The sequence below is a fragment of the Peromyscus californicus genome, unplaced genomic scaffold, assembly GCF_007827085.1.
Source record: "Peromyscus californicus insignis strain IS unplaced genomic scaffold, ASM782708v3 Scaffold_1__1_contigs__length_55948999, whole genome shotgun sequence".
In the NCBI taxonomy this organism is placed as follows: domain Eukaryota; kingdom Metazoa; phylum Chordata; class Mammalia; order Rodentia; family Cricetidae; genus Peromyscus; species Peromyscus californicus.
The window spans coordinates 39,293,347-39,309,141 of record NW_026294492.1 but is presented as its reverse complement, the minus strand read 5'-3'; the positions used below and the strand labels follow the sequence as shown (position 1 = coordinate 39,309,141).

Here is a 15,795-nt window from a genome sequence, read left to right as displayed (position 1 = left end):
AGCAGTCAGGGACCCACAAAGAGTGTGCAGCTGGTGTGACCACTGGTGTCACTGTGATAAACTATTCTGATAAAGGCACAAGCGATGTCCTAAGGAAGCTGGGAGGATGGAATGCCTTAATTCTGGGTGACTAGAGAAGTTTCTCCTGGAAATTACTTCAAGAGATGCCTCAGAATGAGCCCAGGATTTTCTTTCACTGCACTGCTTGAGAGCAGGGAGAAAGTCTAGTCTCATCACACATAATTGAATGCCAAAGAGCTTCAAGCCCTGCAGACGGCAAATGCCCACTCAACACACATACTCACGGAATGCCTGGGGACTATACAGGTCCACCCTATGAATACACCCAAGTCACCCTGGGAATTGGCTCTACATTAGACTCCAATAGTTAGGACAATAAATACCAGGGCTGAGACTGGAGAGATGGCTCAGTGTTTAAGAGAGAGTGCTTGTTGCTCTTGCAGAGGACCTGAGGTTTGTTCCCAGCACCCATGCCAGGCAGCTCACAACTGCCCATAACTGCAACTTCAAGGGGATCTGACATTGCTGGGCTCTGCAGGCATCTACACTCACATGCGCATACCTTCCCTGCACACACACACACACACACACACACACTAGCATTTCAACATGGGGACCAAAGTAACCTCTGTGTTTCTGAAGGGTCACAAAGGACAGCTTGAACAACAGCATTGCATAAGCATTCCAAAGAGGAAATTAAGACCGTCAGTGTGACCCAAATTCAGAAGTGGCCAAACACAGCTCCTTCACTGTGACTCATAAAGGAAGCACTTTCATGCCAAGTGTAAGAGTTAATGAGGTAGAAAATGGAAGGTCATAAAATATGGAGTAATTATGAATTACAGAGCAAAAGCAGAGGCTTGAAGAGGAGGGAAGGCGGTTGGTGAAGGGGGCGGTGTGACAGGTGTGGCCTGGGGGGCAAGAGGACACCACAAACAGGAAATTATTAAGGGAGTTTTGGGGGTGCTGTGAGATGAGAGCAGTGAACAGGATAACCTTTAGTAATTACCACATACACACACAGGCACACACATTTGCACACTTGTTCTTCTGGTAAAGAGGCTCTGACTATGTGTCAATGGAGGAAGAAATCAACACTGCCTTGCTAGAGGCATCAATGGAAAACCCGCTATGTTGACAATATAAGTCTTCAAGAGAGTGACGGTTTGTGCTATGGGTTCTCACCTAGCCCAGGGCTTTGAACGAATTGAAAGGCTGGCTGCTGCTGAGACCCGGACGCTGTTCTTTCATAGATCTGCCCCATGAGAGCTCTCAAGAGAACAGTTGCAGGCCCCTGAGAAAGGCTGCTTCCTGGAGGCCTTCCTCGCTCCAGCCCCATTAGAAATGGAAGCTGGCTGTCATGGAGAACTGCCCACGATGTGGCTGGCTGCCTTTTAATAACAGAAATAATTAAAATCACAAAATTCTGAGGCAAGAAGAGACCCTAGAGATTATTTGAATCAACAGTGTTGTTTTATAGATGAGGAGCAGAGGCCCAGAGAAGATAACTGATTTGACTCCAGGAAGGTGGTTAATTAGTGGCAATGTCAGGAGTGCAGCCTGGGTCTCCTGACTCTGTGAAGTAATGGAAGTGACAGGAAGCAACGTGACCTCTGCATACTGCCATGTGTCTTGTTCTAGTGCTGTGCATGCATTATTCATGGGATCTTCAATAGTCCAGCCCTGCCAATAAAGAGGATTCAAGATATACATGCATTGAGGGATAGAGGACCTCTGCAACACTTTACAGATGGAAATGGACCTCAGACAGCTCCGGTGATTTGCCAACGTGATGAAGAGCTTCCACTCACCCATCTGTTCAGGAGACCTCGCCTCGTGCAGCCCTGCATCTTTGGATTTTAGACAGCTGGGGACTCAGGTGTCTTAACCTGAACACCACCCTCTCAAGGCTATTCGGTGGTCAATTTAGTAGCCCCCAGTTCTTGAAAAGTTGTTTTACTGGCAGACAGTTTTTTTTTTGTTGTTTTGCTTTGCTTTTTCGTGAAATAATTGAAAAGGGAAGAACAGAAGCCAAGAGCCTCTAAGTACTTCAATGAGCAGCAACCACTTCCGGTGTTCACTTGAAGTGGCCAGGCAGCACAGTCACAGGTTGTACAAAGTACTGTCACTAAGGGAGAGTGGCTTCTGGCTAAATGAGGTCGAACACGAATTTAGTCAAGAGGATTTTGCCATTGTTTGTTTTCTCCTAATTGGCCAAACAGTCCTCCTGTATGATTTGTAATTAACGAAAGAGTCAGAATGTGTTCAACGCCACGGGTGCGTTCATTTTTTTACTAGCTGGTTGATGCTGAACTCTTCCCCAGCCCTCACAGGAGGAGTGCTGGTTGATCACACACCGCGTTTCCCCCTGGTGGCTAGCCTCTTGCCTTAGGCACAGTAGACACAACAAGAAGCATCAAAATGTCAAGCACTTCTTCCCTGTCACGTGGCCCAAGGTGGTCCCTCGGCATTCTATTAGAATCCCAGGGCAATGGCAGCTTCTGTTCTGGGCCCTGTCGCCTCCAGGTGCCAGGGGGAGGGGAGGCAGAGTAAGAAGTTATGGTCTCTTCTGTTCATAGTTCATAGGGAGCACGGGGAGGGGTTCCTCTTCAAAGCAACAACTTGACAGCAAGGTAGGCTAAGAAATAGAGTCCAGGGCTTAAAATAGTGACACATTCCTGCAATTTGAGCTACTCCGGAAGCTGAAATAGTGTGGGAAGCCTAACAAGACCTTGCATCAATACACACACACACACACACACACACACACACACACACACACACACATATATATGCATATATATTGTGTGTAGATATATATATATATTGTTTAAGAAGCTGGAAATATAGCTTACTGGTACAGTATTCCATCTCCAATCTTACTGGGAGGTGGGAAAGCAGGGAGGGAGGGGAGAGAGAGAGAAAGATAAGGAGGGATGTATTATGTAGCTAAGCTTCAATAAATGAGAGGGAGTGGATAGGTTTTTCAAAGACAGCTAGAAATATATTCCACACCATATATTATCTCCATAATTCTCACAAAATCTCTAAATGACTGTATAGTTGTCCCTCTTGAAATCAACAAGTGTTGTGAGTGTTAGTCAACTTTTCCCAGGCCACATACACACTAGGCAATGACTACAAGAATTGGAATCCAGACCCATCTCTGGCCTCCCAGTGCGTGTTGTCACTCACATCCGATGACTACAAGCTAGACAGGGACAAGCCAGCAGAGGCGTTTAGTGAGATCGCCTGTGTTGACCATTTAGTGCTGTGTTTACTATGCAGCAAATGTCTAATAAAGGTTAATTATTATCAACAGCACCATTGTCCTGCAGCCTGGGATACACAGCTTGAGTTCACAAGTGGGGAACTCAAAGACAGTTTTCTGTACGCCCACGTGTGTCTGGCTGCTCCAATCTCCCATTCCCAGCCCCAGCTTTGGCCTCCAATAAAGCTGAGAAGCCACAGTGGCACCAAGTGATCTAATCAATGTCCCTCTCCTTTTGGCTCTGCACAGTCGTCTCCTTTACTGCCTTCACCTTTCATCACTAGGAACACAACGGATTCCTGTTTAAACCGTTTCTGACAGGCACACACAGTAATGAAATCATGGTCACCCTTGCTAGCTTCCAGATCTAATCTGGTTCTACCTGGAGAAAGTCTAACTTCTACCTTAAGCTCATTTGTTCTCCCCAAACAACCCCACACAGGACTTCCAAAAACAGGCACCATCCATACTCATGTTCACAGGTGGACAGCAACTCAGGCACCAGCTTCTGCTCTACCCTGTCCTCCACTTAATACTCTGCTGTTACTATTGTTGGAAGGTAATTTAATCAAAAGACCACAAAACACTCTTAAAGCCCAATACAAAGTCTGGATTGCCAACCAGTGGCTGCATGGGGAACTTGCCCAAGCATGCCTCCCAAGCCTCACCATCCTTTGTCTTTATGCACAGAAATCACATCTTGGTTGACACACTTCAATTGGCAAGAATCAGAACTGTAGGAGCCATAAAGCAATGTTAGTACATTTAGGGAATTTCCTGGATTCTGGAACTAGGGACGAGGTCTTTGATTGATTAGGTCTTTGTTCTTGTTTTGGCAGGTGTGGGCGCCTACATTCTGGGTTCTAAGATCAGAATGGTGCCTCCAACATGGTGTCCATTGTGATAAGGTCTGTGGGCCTGTTATACTGTCATGCTCATTATATACCTAAGCCCAGGTCTATTCCAACTTCTTAAATCAATCAAATGGGCACACTCGATTTGTTTGAAAAACAGTTACCCATAACTCCCATCAAATTACTCCTGAGTTAGCACAGACTTTTAAGAACACCTGGATGAAGTAAATAGCAAAAGAGCCATGCTGAGGCCAATAGTGATAGAAAATGGGGGATGTTTACAAGAAATAGTGAAAAAAGCAATGAAAAGGCCTTAAGGTCTGACTGGATATTAAGTGACAAAGAGAGATCATAAGTAAGCCTAGGAGTAAAGGGTTGAGTTGGTCCAATGGACCAGTAGTGATATTAGGTGGGGCTGTTAGTTTGGTGTTGGGATTGAAGGGGGAAGACCACGGGGGAAGGAATCCTCCTGCACTAGACTAGTTGTTAGAACCAACAGTTCACAGGAGAAATGACACAGCATGCCCTGGGCAGCAGCAGGCATGAGGCCAAGGTAGTTCAAGATAAATGAGTATCCCAATGGTATGTGGTTCATCAGCAAAGAGGCTGTGCCTAAAAGAGTGTGGGAATGGACCAGTCCAAGGGGACGTTAACAGGAAAAGACTGAGAGAGTTCAAGTCACAGCTTGAGAGATGCTAAGATTTAGAGAGAGAGTGGTGGAGAATTAATAACATGGGAGAACACTCCCTCCCTCGTAATCTCTGTGCTGGGCACTTGGCATCCCTTCCTCTCTTCCACACCTCTGCCCTACTCACTTTACACTCTCTGTTTTTCATACATGTGACTTTCATCCAATTAAATTGCAGATTCTTGGAAGACAAGGGTGCATCTTTTTACTGTTTTATACGCTTTATACTTGCATAAAAATGTGCTGAAAAAGCACTTATCATATGGGTTGCTGCTTGGAACTTTGATTTATCTGTAGAGGGCAAGTTTGCATGTGAATTTGTTTATGGGCTTGTCAGAACTCAAGTGCCCTTCCTCAGGGAGGGAGAGAGGGGAGGATGTGAAGTTGTTTTATAGGCCTGTAGCTGCCCCCCAAAAGTGTCTGCTCTATTAGATATCAAAATAGCAGTAACAGGATTTCCTAAAGTAGAAAGGTTTTAGGCACTGGAAATGTGGCCCCCTAGTTTCTGCTATCCTCTGAGACTTCGTAGAAGAGTGATCCATATTCCCTGTTCACTCTACAAGTTACGTGAGCAGTAAGAGGAAATCAGGTAATCTCCCTGTGCCTCTCTTTGCTCTTCTGTAAAGATGGCACTTACTTCCTGGGGCTGTTGTGAGCTTCAAACATGGGGAGGTGGCAGAGCCTGATACATAATAAACACTTAATAGATATTAACTGCTATGATTATGATTTTTTCAATCCTTTCTTCCTCTGCTGGGAGAAGCATGAGAAATAAGCCAATATGTTCATGACCGTATGCAAGATAAAAATCCAAGTGGGTACAATTAGGCTGGGGCCACTGAGAGTGATTTTATCTCTGTGTCCTCTTGGGGTGTCTTCAGAGCAGCCTCAGCAAAAACTGGTCATGCCCTGGATAAGGAAAGAGTTCTGAGAAGGAAGGGCTGTCCCTGACATGCTAGGAAGCAAAAGGACTTACCTGCTGTCATCTGAGGAGTCAGAGGAGCCCTTTGGCAATGCTCCTAAATCACTCTGAAGATGACCTGCTGCACCTAGACTCACCCTCTTCCTTGTTGTGGAGTATTTGTTTAACTAAGCAAAGATGCATTACATTTGTTTATGCTGCATTTGTTTAACTGTGTAAAGATGTGTTGCTTTGCCTGCCTAAGGCACCTGACTGGTCTAATAAAAAGCTGAATGGCCAATAGCTAGGCAGTAGATGAATAGGCAGGGCTAGCAGGCAGAGAGAATAAGTAGGAGAAGGAATCTAAGGAAGAGAGAGAGAGAGAGAGAGAGAGAGAGAGAAAACAAAGGAGAATGAGAGGAAGATGCCCGGGGCTAACCAAACAGGGAGGAAGCAGGAAAACAGGACATACAGAAGGAAAGAAAGGTAAAAAGCCCCAAGTCAAAACATAGATAAAGAGAAACAGATTAAGTTATAGGAGCTAGTAGGACAAGCATAAGATAAGGCTGAGCATTCATAACTAATATTAAGTCTCTGTGTCATGATTTGGGGGCTGGTGTTCCAAGAAAGCCCGCTACACTTCCCAAGGGAACAGCGTACTTCTTTGATTATAGCTTCAGGAGGGGTGGTCACCCATGCCAAGGCACCCTCCTTGTCCTACCTAATCTCCTGGGTGTGGCCAGTGACTCACTGTGCCAGGCAGAATGGAGCTGGGGTTTGGAATAATACCATAGCCTAGTTGAGGAATGCAAATGACCTATAGATGGGGGTGGACATGACCTGGATTTGTCTGTGTGGGGCCTGAAGAAGGGTTCCTAGGACATTTGCCAACAGCTATTTCCCAGCACCGTGGTTGCCCAGGCCAGCACCTCAGGAATTCATCAGCCTAGATGAATTCAGTCTTAAACACCAGGAGAGGGAAGTATGTGGTCCAGCAGCATGATGACGTTTGAATTTGCTATCAGACAAGCATTTCCTTTCACACAGATTACTGAGTCCCTTTGGAACCCCAGGAGGTGGCTATTATCAACCACTTACACACGGAGGCTCTTAGTAGAGTTCCAGTAGTCAGATGGAGCTGTTCAAATCCTCCTCTTCACTTTAAAGCCTCTGACTCAACCTTAAGAGATTCTAACAGGGTATGAATGTGAATTTGAAGAGCTTTATCAACTTCTCCAGAAGATATTTTCATCAGGGTTCTCACTGATGCTTCCTAACTTTACACTGCTGTGTGTGTCCAGAACTGAGAGAGTTAGACAATACAGGAAATGACAGGCTGTGTGGACCATACACACATTATCATGAATGATACGAAGCCTGTATTTGTACTAATATGTCACCATATATATTATACTACAATTACACTAAACATTACATAATGATACTCATTTATAATCATGTATCTTATAACATGATGTATATAGTATAACACTTATACTATACTTTGAGTATTGTATATGTGAGTATGCAATATGTGGGTTTTTGTATCATATGTCTTTCATTATGAAGCATGCATTATATGTTGTGTTTGTGTGTGGCTTTATTCTCAACTCCTCTAGAAATGTGCTTTGTAGCTAAGTATATGTATATTACATATGTGATATTTACTGTATACTTACATATGGGGTATGTTACATGCTAACATGTGTAACTATATACACCATTATATTTAAGTACAATCTACTAAAAAAAATTATTTTCCCAGTAACCTAAATGAGGCCTAACACATAAATTTAACTAGACTGTCAGAAAACTGCCATGACCCAGGATCCAGTTTATTTATCTCTAGATTTTTGTCACCCATGTCAGCCCACAAAACACAGGAGCTGCTCAGCCAGAATTTGCTGTGCATGTGTTGAATTAGTTCTCTGCTTTTTAACAACCTCACTCTGAGATTCTGCTGAACAAGAAGCTTCCCTCTGGTGTTAATATGCAATTTGATTTGCAAAGATTGTTTGCTGCGTGTGTTCAGGAGCACAGCTTTGCTGCTCCAAAGCAGAGTGGGAGAATCTTCCCTAATCACTCAGAGCTAATTCATTCATTTAGCAAACAGTTGGCTGGGAGCAGGAATGCTAAGACAAAAGGCAGAGGCACTGTCCTCTAGAAGTTCTCTGCAGAGAGAGGGAAACTTACTTACTTAAACTATGGAATTCATCTCCAGAATGCAGATCCAATGTAATATGTGAGGATTACTGACCAAGGATCTATGATCCCATGGGTTATGGGAGGGACAGATGATTAAATTTATTCTTCAAATAAATTATAAGGTTATTATAGAAATGGAATTTTATTCCGAATATTTTAATGCCATTCAGTGCCCTAATATATACAATCGAGGAAAAGCAAACTACATAAGTCAGAGAAAGATCCTCAATGGGGTGGTAGGGGAGGGAACACAAAAAATTCTCGCTAGAGAACATCCCCTATATTTAAAGAAAAAAGTAGAACACCTAACATGAGTAGCTATAAAATCTTATTTGTCTCACAAGTCTAATGACTGGAAAGCCATCATGGCACCATGATCTGACTGACTCACAACATGGCAGAGGGGCAGAAAGGGAGCCCTTTATGTGCAGAAGGGACATGCCTTCCAGGAAGAGACTGGGGAGGAGCAAGGCTCTGTGTTCTAACAACCCACTCTGGAGGAAACTAATCCAACTTTCCAAGACCTAATGCACTCAGCTTAGACCACAGACAAGACTTATTGTCATTTGCTAAGTTTGGTCATGGTGCCAACCAACAAAGGTACAGAGGAAAACCTTGGGTGAATCTCATCCCTGCTGCAATTCAGCAGATGCCACTCCCAACACTGACCACTTCCTTTTTCTATCTTTCCATTTACCCACTAGTCATTCCCGGAGTGCTAAATGCATACCAAGTCACCGCTAGATGCTGTCAATATAGAGTTGAATATATAATTGAATATAGTTGAAACCAGCACTAAATCCTCCACACAGGCAATTCTGACCCAGTCAATCACTCCCCGTTAGGTCCCATCTCTTTTCAGTTACATCATCTCTTACCCTGAGCATAATGGGAACCAAATTTCCAGCATATGAACCTTTGGACATTTGAACCTATCTAAGCCATAGCTCTTTGTATCTCAAATGTTAACACACTGGCAGTCACCCAGGGATCTTACAAAATACAAGTTATCATTAGAAAGGCCTGAATAGAGCCTGGGGCTCTACCCTTCTAAAAGCTTGGTCCCAGTGCTGGTGTCGAGATGGCAACGTTCTTTTTTAGAGCATAGCACTCTGCCAGGCTTAACCTCTGACATTCACACGTACGGTAGGGGTGAAAAGCATGAGAGAGTAATCCAATTATATCAGCTCAAGGGGGTGATATTCTTGATTAAAAATGTGTACCCCCCCAAAAAAAATGTTTATAGCCATTTCAGCTTGTCTAGTCCCTAAAGTCTCATGAGACTTTCTGCAGTTGAAGCAATTATCACATCATGGCTGGGCCACTGCTTTGCTTTGTCATTATCCATTTTATGTCTCCCAGTCTGGTTTCACTGAGTTTCTGGAAATCATCTTCTTCATCTGCCTCTATATTGACAGCATCTAGCAGTGACTTGGTATGCATTTAGCACTCAGGGAATGACTAGTGGGTAAACGGAAAGATAGAAAAAAGAAGTGGTCAGTGTTGGGAGTGGCATCTGCTGAGTTGCAGCAGGGATGAGATTCACCCAAGGTTTTCCTCTGTACCTTTGTTGATTGGCACCATGACCAAACCTAGCAAACGACATTAAGTCTTGTCTGTGGTTTAAGCCTTCGTCCCAGAGTTTTGTTGTTGTTTTTCTAATCTACATGGAAGAAGCACTTGATTGTATTTGTTTCACTGTACTAAAGCATCAGGGTACCTGTCTCCATACTTCTCATCGCCATAGCTTCCCTAGACATCATGTTTATACGATGAAGTCCTTGAATTGACAGAAGAGCCATAGCTGAGAAAGAAGGAAAGCCTGGTGACCATCAGAGGTTATGAACCATTTGATTGGGGATTAAAGAAGTTGACTTTGAAGGAAATGCATGTTTGTACAAAGAAAGGGGAAATATGCCTGCATGCAGCATGGGTGTGGGAGGGGACAGGACACGTGCTCTCGAGATTTCAGAATGCAGTCGTGTTCTGCTGGTCAAGGGAGTGGTGTTCATGTTCAGGACTTTTGAAGGAAAAGGTAGGGTTCAATCAGTGTTCCTAGTAGACAAACTTTTTTAAGAAAAGTTTTTTTTATTTATATTACTTTTAATTTTGTGAATGCCTGTGTGTCTGTACTTGGATAAGAGCATGGGAGCAAAGGTACATGCCGAGGCTACAAGGGGGTGGTGGATCCCCTAGAACTGGAGCTATAGGAGGGTGTGAGCTGCCTGGCATGGGCACTAGGAAACAAACTCCAGTCCTCTGAAAGAGCAGTAAGTGCTCTTAATCATTTAGTTGTTTTGCCAGCCTTACTGGAGGGAATGCAAGGGAATAACCGCGCATTTTGAATGTAATTAGATTAGAGATCCAGCATGAACATTTAACTTGTCATAGAGTGATACTAATGTGTCTAAGGTCATGTGTGTTCAGTCTTGCCTGATCTCCGAAGCTAAGCTGGATTGTGTCTGGTTAGTCCTTGGACATGACAGTGTTGTGAACATTCCCACCATTATATCTTATATGAATTTGCCAAATGCTGGGGCTGTTCATTTTGAGCTGAGTTATCACAGGTCTACAGAATAACAATACCAACAACAATACTGGCCTCTGACTAGGGGCTAAAAGCCTCACAGTCAAATAAATTAGAGGAAAGGCTATAATCAGAAGTCAAATGCTCAGTGCTATGGTTTAGATATGGCTCAATTGTCTAAAGGTTCATTGTTGGAAATTTGGTTCCGGTGATGCTCATGGTAACAAGGAGAAGTAGACCTTAATGGGAAGTGGTTGAGCTTCCTCACCTCCAAAAATTAACCTTCTGCAGAGTTGTGCTTGCTGATGTGACCCTGCTTCACTGCTCTGGAAAGGACTTAGCAAACTATCTCATCTACCTCCTCATTTTACAGTGAGGAACCCAAGGTCCAGAGAAATACCTATCACAGCCTGAGGAAGCAAAAGAAAGTGTCCAAGACTTGTTTCTGCATACAGAACCAAAATGACGACTTCACAGTCATGTGGAATGAAGAGGATGTCTAATAAACAGTAAACACTCAATAAATGATCATAGAAATAACTGGAGACAGAAGTGGGGAAACAAGGAGACCTAGGAATTTCTTATGCTTTCTGCTATTGTACCTTGTCCTCTTTGCCCAGCCCCATCTGGCCACAGACATGCCCCCACCCAGTCCTAATACTCACTCCTATCTGCAGCAAGAATCTTAAAGGGTCTTCTTAATGAAAATAAACCTGGAGCCAGGTGAATGCTGAATGATCAGAGAAACAGAACAAGTCACAGCCACCTCACCTGGCCAATTCCTCAGCTGATCCTGTTTCCTCAGACTGGAAGCTTCTGAGTCCTCATCTAGAATGAATCTCAGCTGAACTACTGCTCAAAAGCCTTAAAGCTTAACCAGCTCTTGTTCCTGGTCCTCACGCCTTATATACCTTTCTGCTTTCTGCCATCACTTCCTGGGATTAAAGGCTCACTTCCTGGGATTAAAGGCGTGTGTCACAATGCCTGGCTGTTTTCAGTGTGGCTTTAAACTCACAGAGATCTGGATGGACCTCTGCCTCCCAAGTGATAGGATTAAAGGCGTGTGTGCCACCATTTCCTGGCCTCTATATCTAGTGGCTGTTCTGTTCTCTGACCCCAGATAAGTTTATTAGGGTGCACAATATTTTGGGGGCCATAATATATCACCACACCTATCTCTGAAGTTGACACTACGACATATGAACTACTTACTGAAAGAAATAAATTAGGACTGTTTCTTAGCTAGTTCATGCTAACGATTTCTAAGGTTCCTTTTTTAAACAGCATCAAACTGTCCAGACTTGAGTTTGGTTAAGGAGGTGTGTCCTGACGTTAGACAGAATATCAGCATGAGTGCTGATCAAACCTAGTAATGGTCATGAACCGGGAAATGCAGCTGGAGGAAATGTCTTGTGGGTCTCTCTAGGTTTAAATTCTCCTTATCCAGTCCTTCCCTTCACGGAGCTCTTCCACTCAACTCCTTTAGATGTTCACACACATGCCTTCTGAGCTATTGCCAAGGAAGAGCTTATCACTCACAAACCCTCATCCACCAGCTTGTGAGAAATGATGCTTGCACCCCAGATCCACAAGTCCCTGAGGTCTTTATGCCTCTCTGAGATAGCTGTTTCACTCCCCTCACCCAACTGCTCTGCTCTCCACCCTACAGACATTCTCCACAGCACCTTTAGACCTCTACATCTAAGTCCCAGGTAAGCGGACAGCATTTCTACCTCAGCCTGTTTGAATGCATGCTGCCTGTGAGATTTCCTGAGACAGTCAACTGAGCATTAAAGCTGTGTGAGGGTCTTCCCAGGAGGCCGAATAATAGCATGTTTCATCTGTGAGACACAGTATAAACATCAAACCACCCTGTCTCCTCACAGGTTCTGGCTTCTGCATAGTGGGCTTTATTTTCCACAACCTTCAGACTTCTCCAGAAGGAGAAAAGCTGGGGTCTGAAACGTGGAGTGTTTTATGCCAAGCCATCATTAATACCAAAGACAAGCTTCACTTTAGTAATAGCATGGAGAGGTCAGGGTTTTTGGGGTTTTTTGTTTTTGGTTTTTCGAGACAGGATTTCTCCGTGTTGTTTTGGTGCCTGTCCTGGATCTTGCTCTGTAGACCAGGCTGGCCTCGAACTCACAGAGTGCTGGGGTTAAAGGCATGCGCCACCACCGCCCAGTGAGAGGACAGGTTTTACTCCATGCTTATTTTTAAAGTAATTCATTAAAAGAATAAAACCAGATCCATGACAACATGCATAACAACCAATTCAATTAAAAAAAATAACGACCTGAATGTCAGCTCTGAAACTTTGAAACTGTTAGATAAAAACATGGGTAAAACACATCAAGATACAGGACTCCAATAGCACAAGAAACCCACAAAACTGACCTCCCCCACAAAAAAAAAAAAGAATTGCCATAAAATTAGTTAGTTTGTCACCACAAAGGAAACAATAGTTAGAGTGAAGAGAGACTGCAGACTGGGAGAAAATCTTTGCCACCTGTCCATCTACATTAGATCTAGAGCCAAATAAGAACTGAAAAAGAAGCCTCCAGTCAATGAGTGGACTAATCAACCAGATAGTTTGCTGTGGGATGTCCTTCTGTACGCTGTGAATATGTGTTGCTGTGATTGGTTGATAAACAAAGCCGTTTGGCCAATGGCAGGGCAGGATGGAGCCAGGCAGGAAAATCCAAGGGAGATAGAGAAAGGAGAAAGGAGAGGCAGGGGAGACGCCAGCCCCTGCCAGGAGAAGCAAGATTTAAAAGTACCGGTAAGCTACGACCATGTGGCAAGTTATAGATTAATCGAAATGGGTTAAGTTGGAAGAACTAGCTAGCAAGAAGCCTGCCATAGGCCATTAAATTGATAATTAATATTAAGCCTCTGAATGATTATTTTATAAGTGGCTGCAGGACCTCAGTGCCGAGCAGGGCAGGAGAAATCCTCCAACTACAATAGTTCTAAAGAAAAAATGCAATTGATTAATAAATATTTTTAAATATCCAAAATCTTAAACCACCATGGAAATTCAAATTATAACAGCTTTAGTATTCCATCTCACCCCAGTCAGAATCACTATCCTCAAAAAACAATTTACTAATTCTGGCAAGGATGTGGAAAATGTGGTAACCTTATACATCACTATGATCATGTAAACTGGTACCATCACTATGCAAATCAATATATAGTTTCCTCAAAAGAGTTAAAAATGGAAAAAGGCCGGGCGGTGGTGGCGCACGCCTTTAATCCCAGCACTCGGGAGGCAGAGCCAGGCGGATCTCTGTGAGTTCGAGGCCAGCCTGGGCTACCAAGTGAGTTCCAGGACAGGCGCAAAGCTACACAGAGAAACCCTGTCTCGAAAAACCAAAAAAAAAAAAAAATGGAAAAAGACTAAAATAGAAATACAGTATGGTCCAGAGATGCCACTCACTCCTGGGATATACTCAAAAGATCCTAGGTCAGCAAGCAGCAGAGATAGTCAATTGTCCATGTTTATTGATGCAGTATTCACAACAGCCAAGATCAGGAGCCAGCCTAGAGTCCAGCGATGGATAAAGAAAATGTGGCACATATACATAGTGGAATTTTACTCAGTTGTAAAAAAAAGAAGTGAAATTATAGAAATCACCAGAAAATGGATAGAACTGAAGTTGACTGTGCTGGGAAGTAAACCAGACTCAGAAAGACAAATATCACATGATTTCACTCACACATAGTGTATAGGTTAAATTTGTGCTGTACCAAATTTGTGTCTGTACCTGTGTGTGTGTGTGTGTGTGTGTGTGTGTGTGTGTGTAGTTGTAGGACATGAAAGGACAAATGGGACCATGAGAGGAGAGAAAATGTCTAAAGGGAGCAGCAGGGAAGGACAGGGAGGGTGGTGGAACATTTGTGCTATGAAAGCATAAAGTGGGCTCACGGGAGGGGACGAGGACCTGTCAGAAAGGGGGTGGGACAGTGAAGGGTGGTGGGAACGAGGTAAGAATGATACATACGCATATATATCCTGTGTATCTAATGATATAGATGCATCAAACTACCATTTTGAAAATGCCATTTATTTTATTCTAACAAAAACTGTAAAAATACTTTTAATTAAGGAAGAGAGTAAGAATGACAAGGGGGAATCAGGGAGAGAGGGGAATGGGGAACAAGAATGTGCATCTACATTCTCCAACACCACAGCCAGTTTAACAGAGAGCCTGGCTCCATAGTCCAGAACAGGTTTAATGAAACGCAGCCCACTGGCGGAATTCATTCCCATTTTTAATAAAGTTTCATTGGCACACGTTTCATTTCCTACGGTTTCTTTGGAGTTTCATTGCTTATAGTGGTTTTAACATAGATCAAACGATCCACAATGCCAATAGGTAGTTACTATCTGGGCCTGAGAAAGTTTGCTGACCCCTGACCTAAGGAACTTGGTTTTATTTCATCCTGTATATTTCCCTAAATACTGTTAAGAAAGTCTCCTTCAGGCTTTGGTTTCTACAGCTGAGAAGTATCTAATCGCCTAACGACCCACTACCTCAGATTTATTTTCCCACTGTTGCGTAAACATTAGCGTCTAGTGTGTTGGTTTAGACTTATTACAATCGCTGACTTGAGGAAAAGAAAGCAGTTTGGGGTCTTAAGAATCCTCCTAGGCACAAGGCTCTAGATGAATCCTTTAAAGGTCTATGGAGAAAAACGGAACTAACCTGAATTATCTTTCTTTTGCTGCAGAGAGATCTCTCAGAATGATGTTTTGGAAGTAATAGAAGCAGACGTGTTCTCCAACCTACCCAAGTTGCATGAAATGTAAGCAACATGCCAGTGTGTGCGTGCGTGCGTGCGTGCGTGCACACAAGAGGGTCATGACTATTAGAAAGAGCCCTAAAGTTCTTTTGTATTCCTGGGAGGCTCTGACTCTGTTCTACCCTCAGATCCACAGATCACCATGACGAGAGACCAGAGGCATCCTACAAGGGACTGTCATCTGTCTCTGGCTAGAGACACAGGCACCAGCCTCGAGTTTAGCTTCATTCAGTACTGACTCCCTCCATTGGTTTTCTTCTTGTCACTTTATGTCACAGGCTCTAGAACCCTTTTTCTAAGACGATGGGAAAACTCCCCCATCCCTCCATCCCATCACCTCATCCAGTGTTACAACCACAAAGGTCAAATAAATCCCACTCAATGTGACTGAGGCTGGATAAGCCTTTTCTGAGAACTGCCTCTGCACATGCATGAATGCTCAACCAAGACACAGAACCATCTGAGACTTCCGTTTCTCGTCTGCAAAGCTAGAGTGAAATCCACACTCTCAGAGTTGCT

General features: G+C 43.6%; 1 protein-coding gene across 1 annotated transcript in view; it reads left to right on the top strand.

The window, feature by feature from the left end:
- Positions 1-15,795, top strand: part of Fshr (follicle stimulating hormone receptor) — a 179,323-nt gene that overhangs the window by 114,120 nt on the left and 49,408 nt on the right. The window contains 1 exon segment of the mRNA XM_052746541.1: positions 15,205-15,279. Coding sequence (XP_052602501.1) covers positions 15,205-15,279 — 75 coding nt within the window.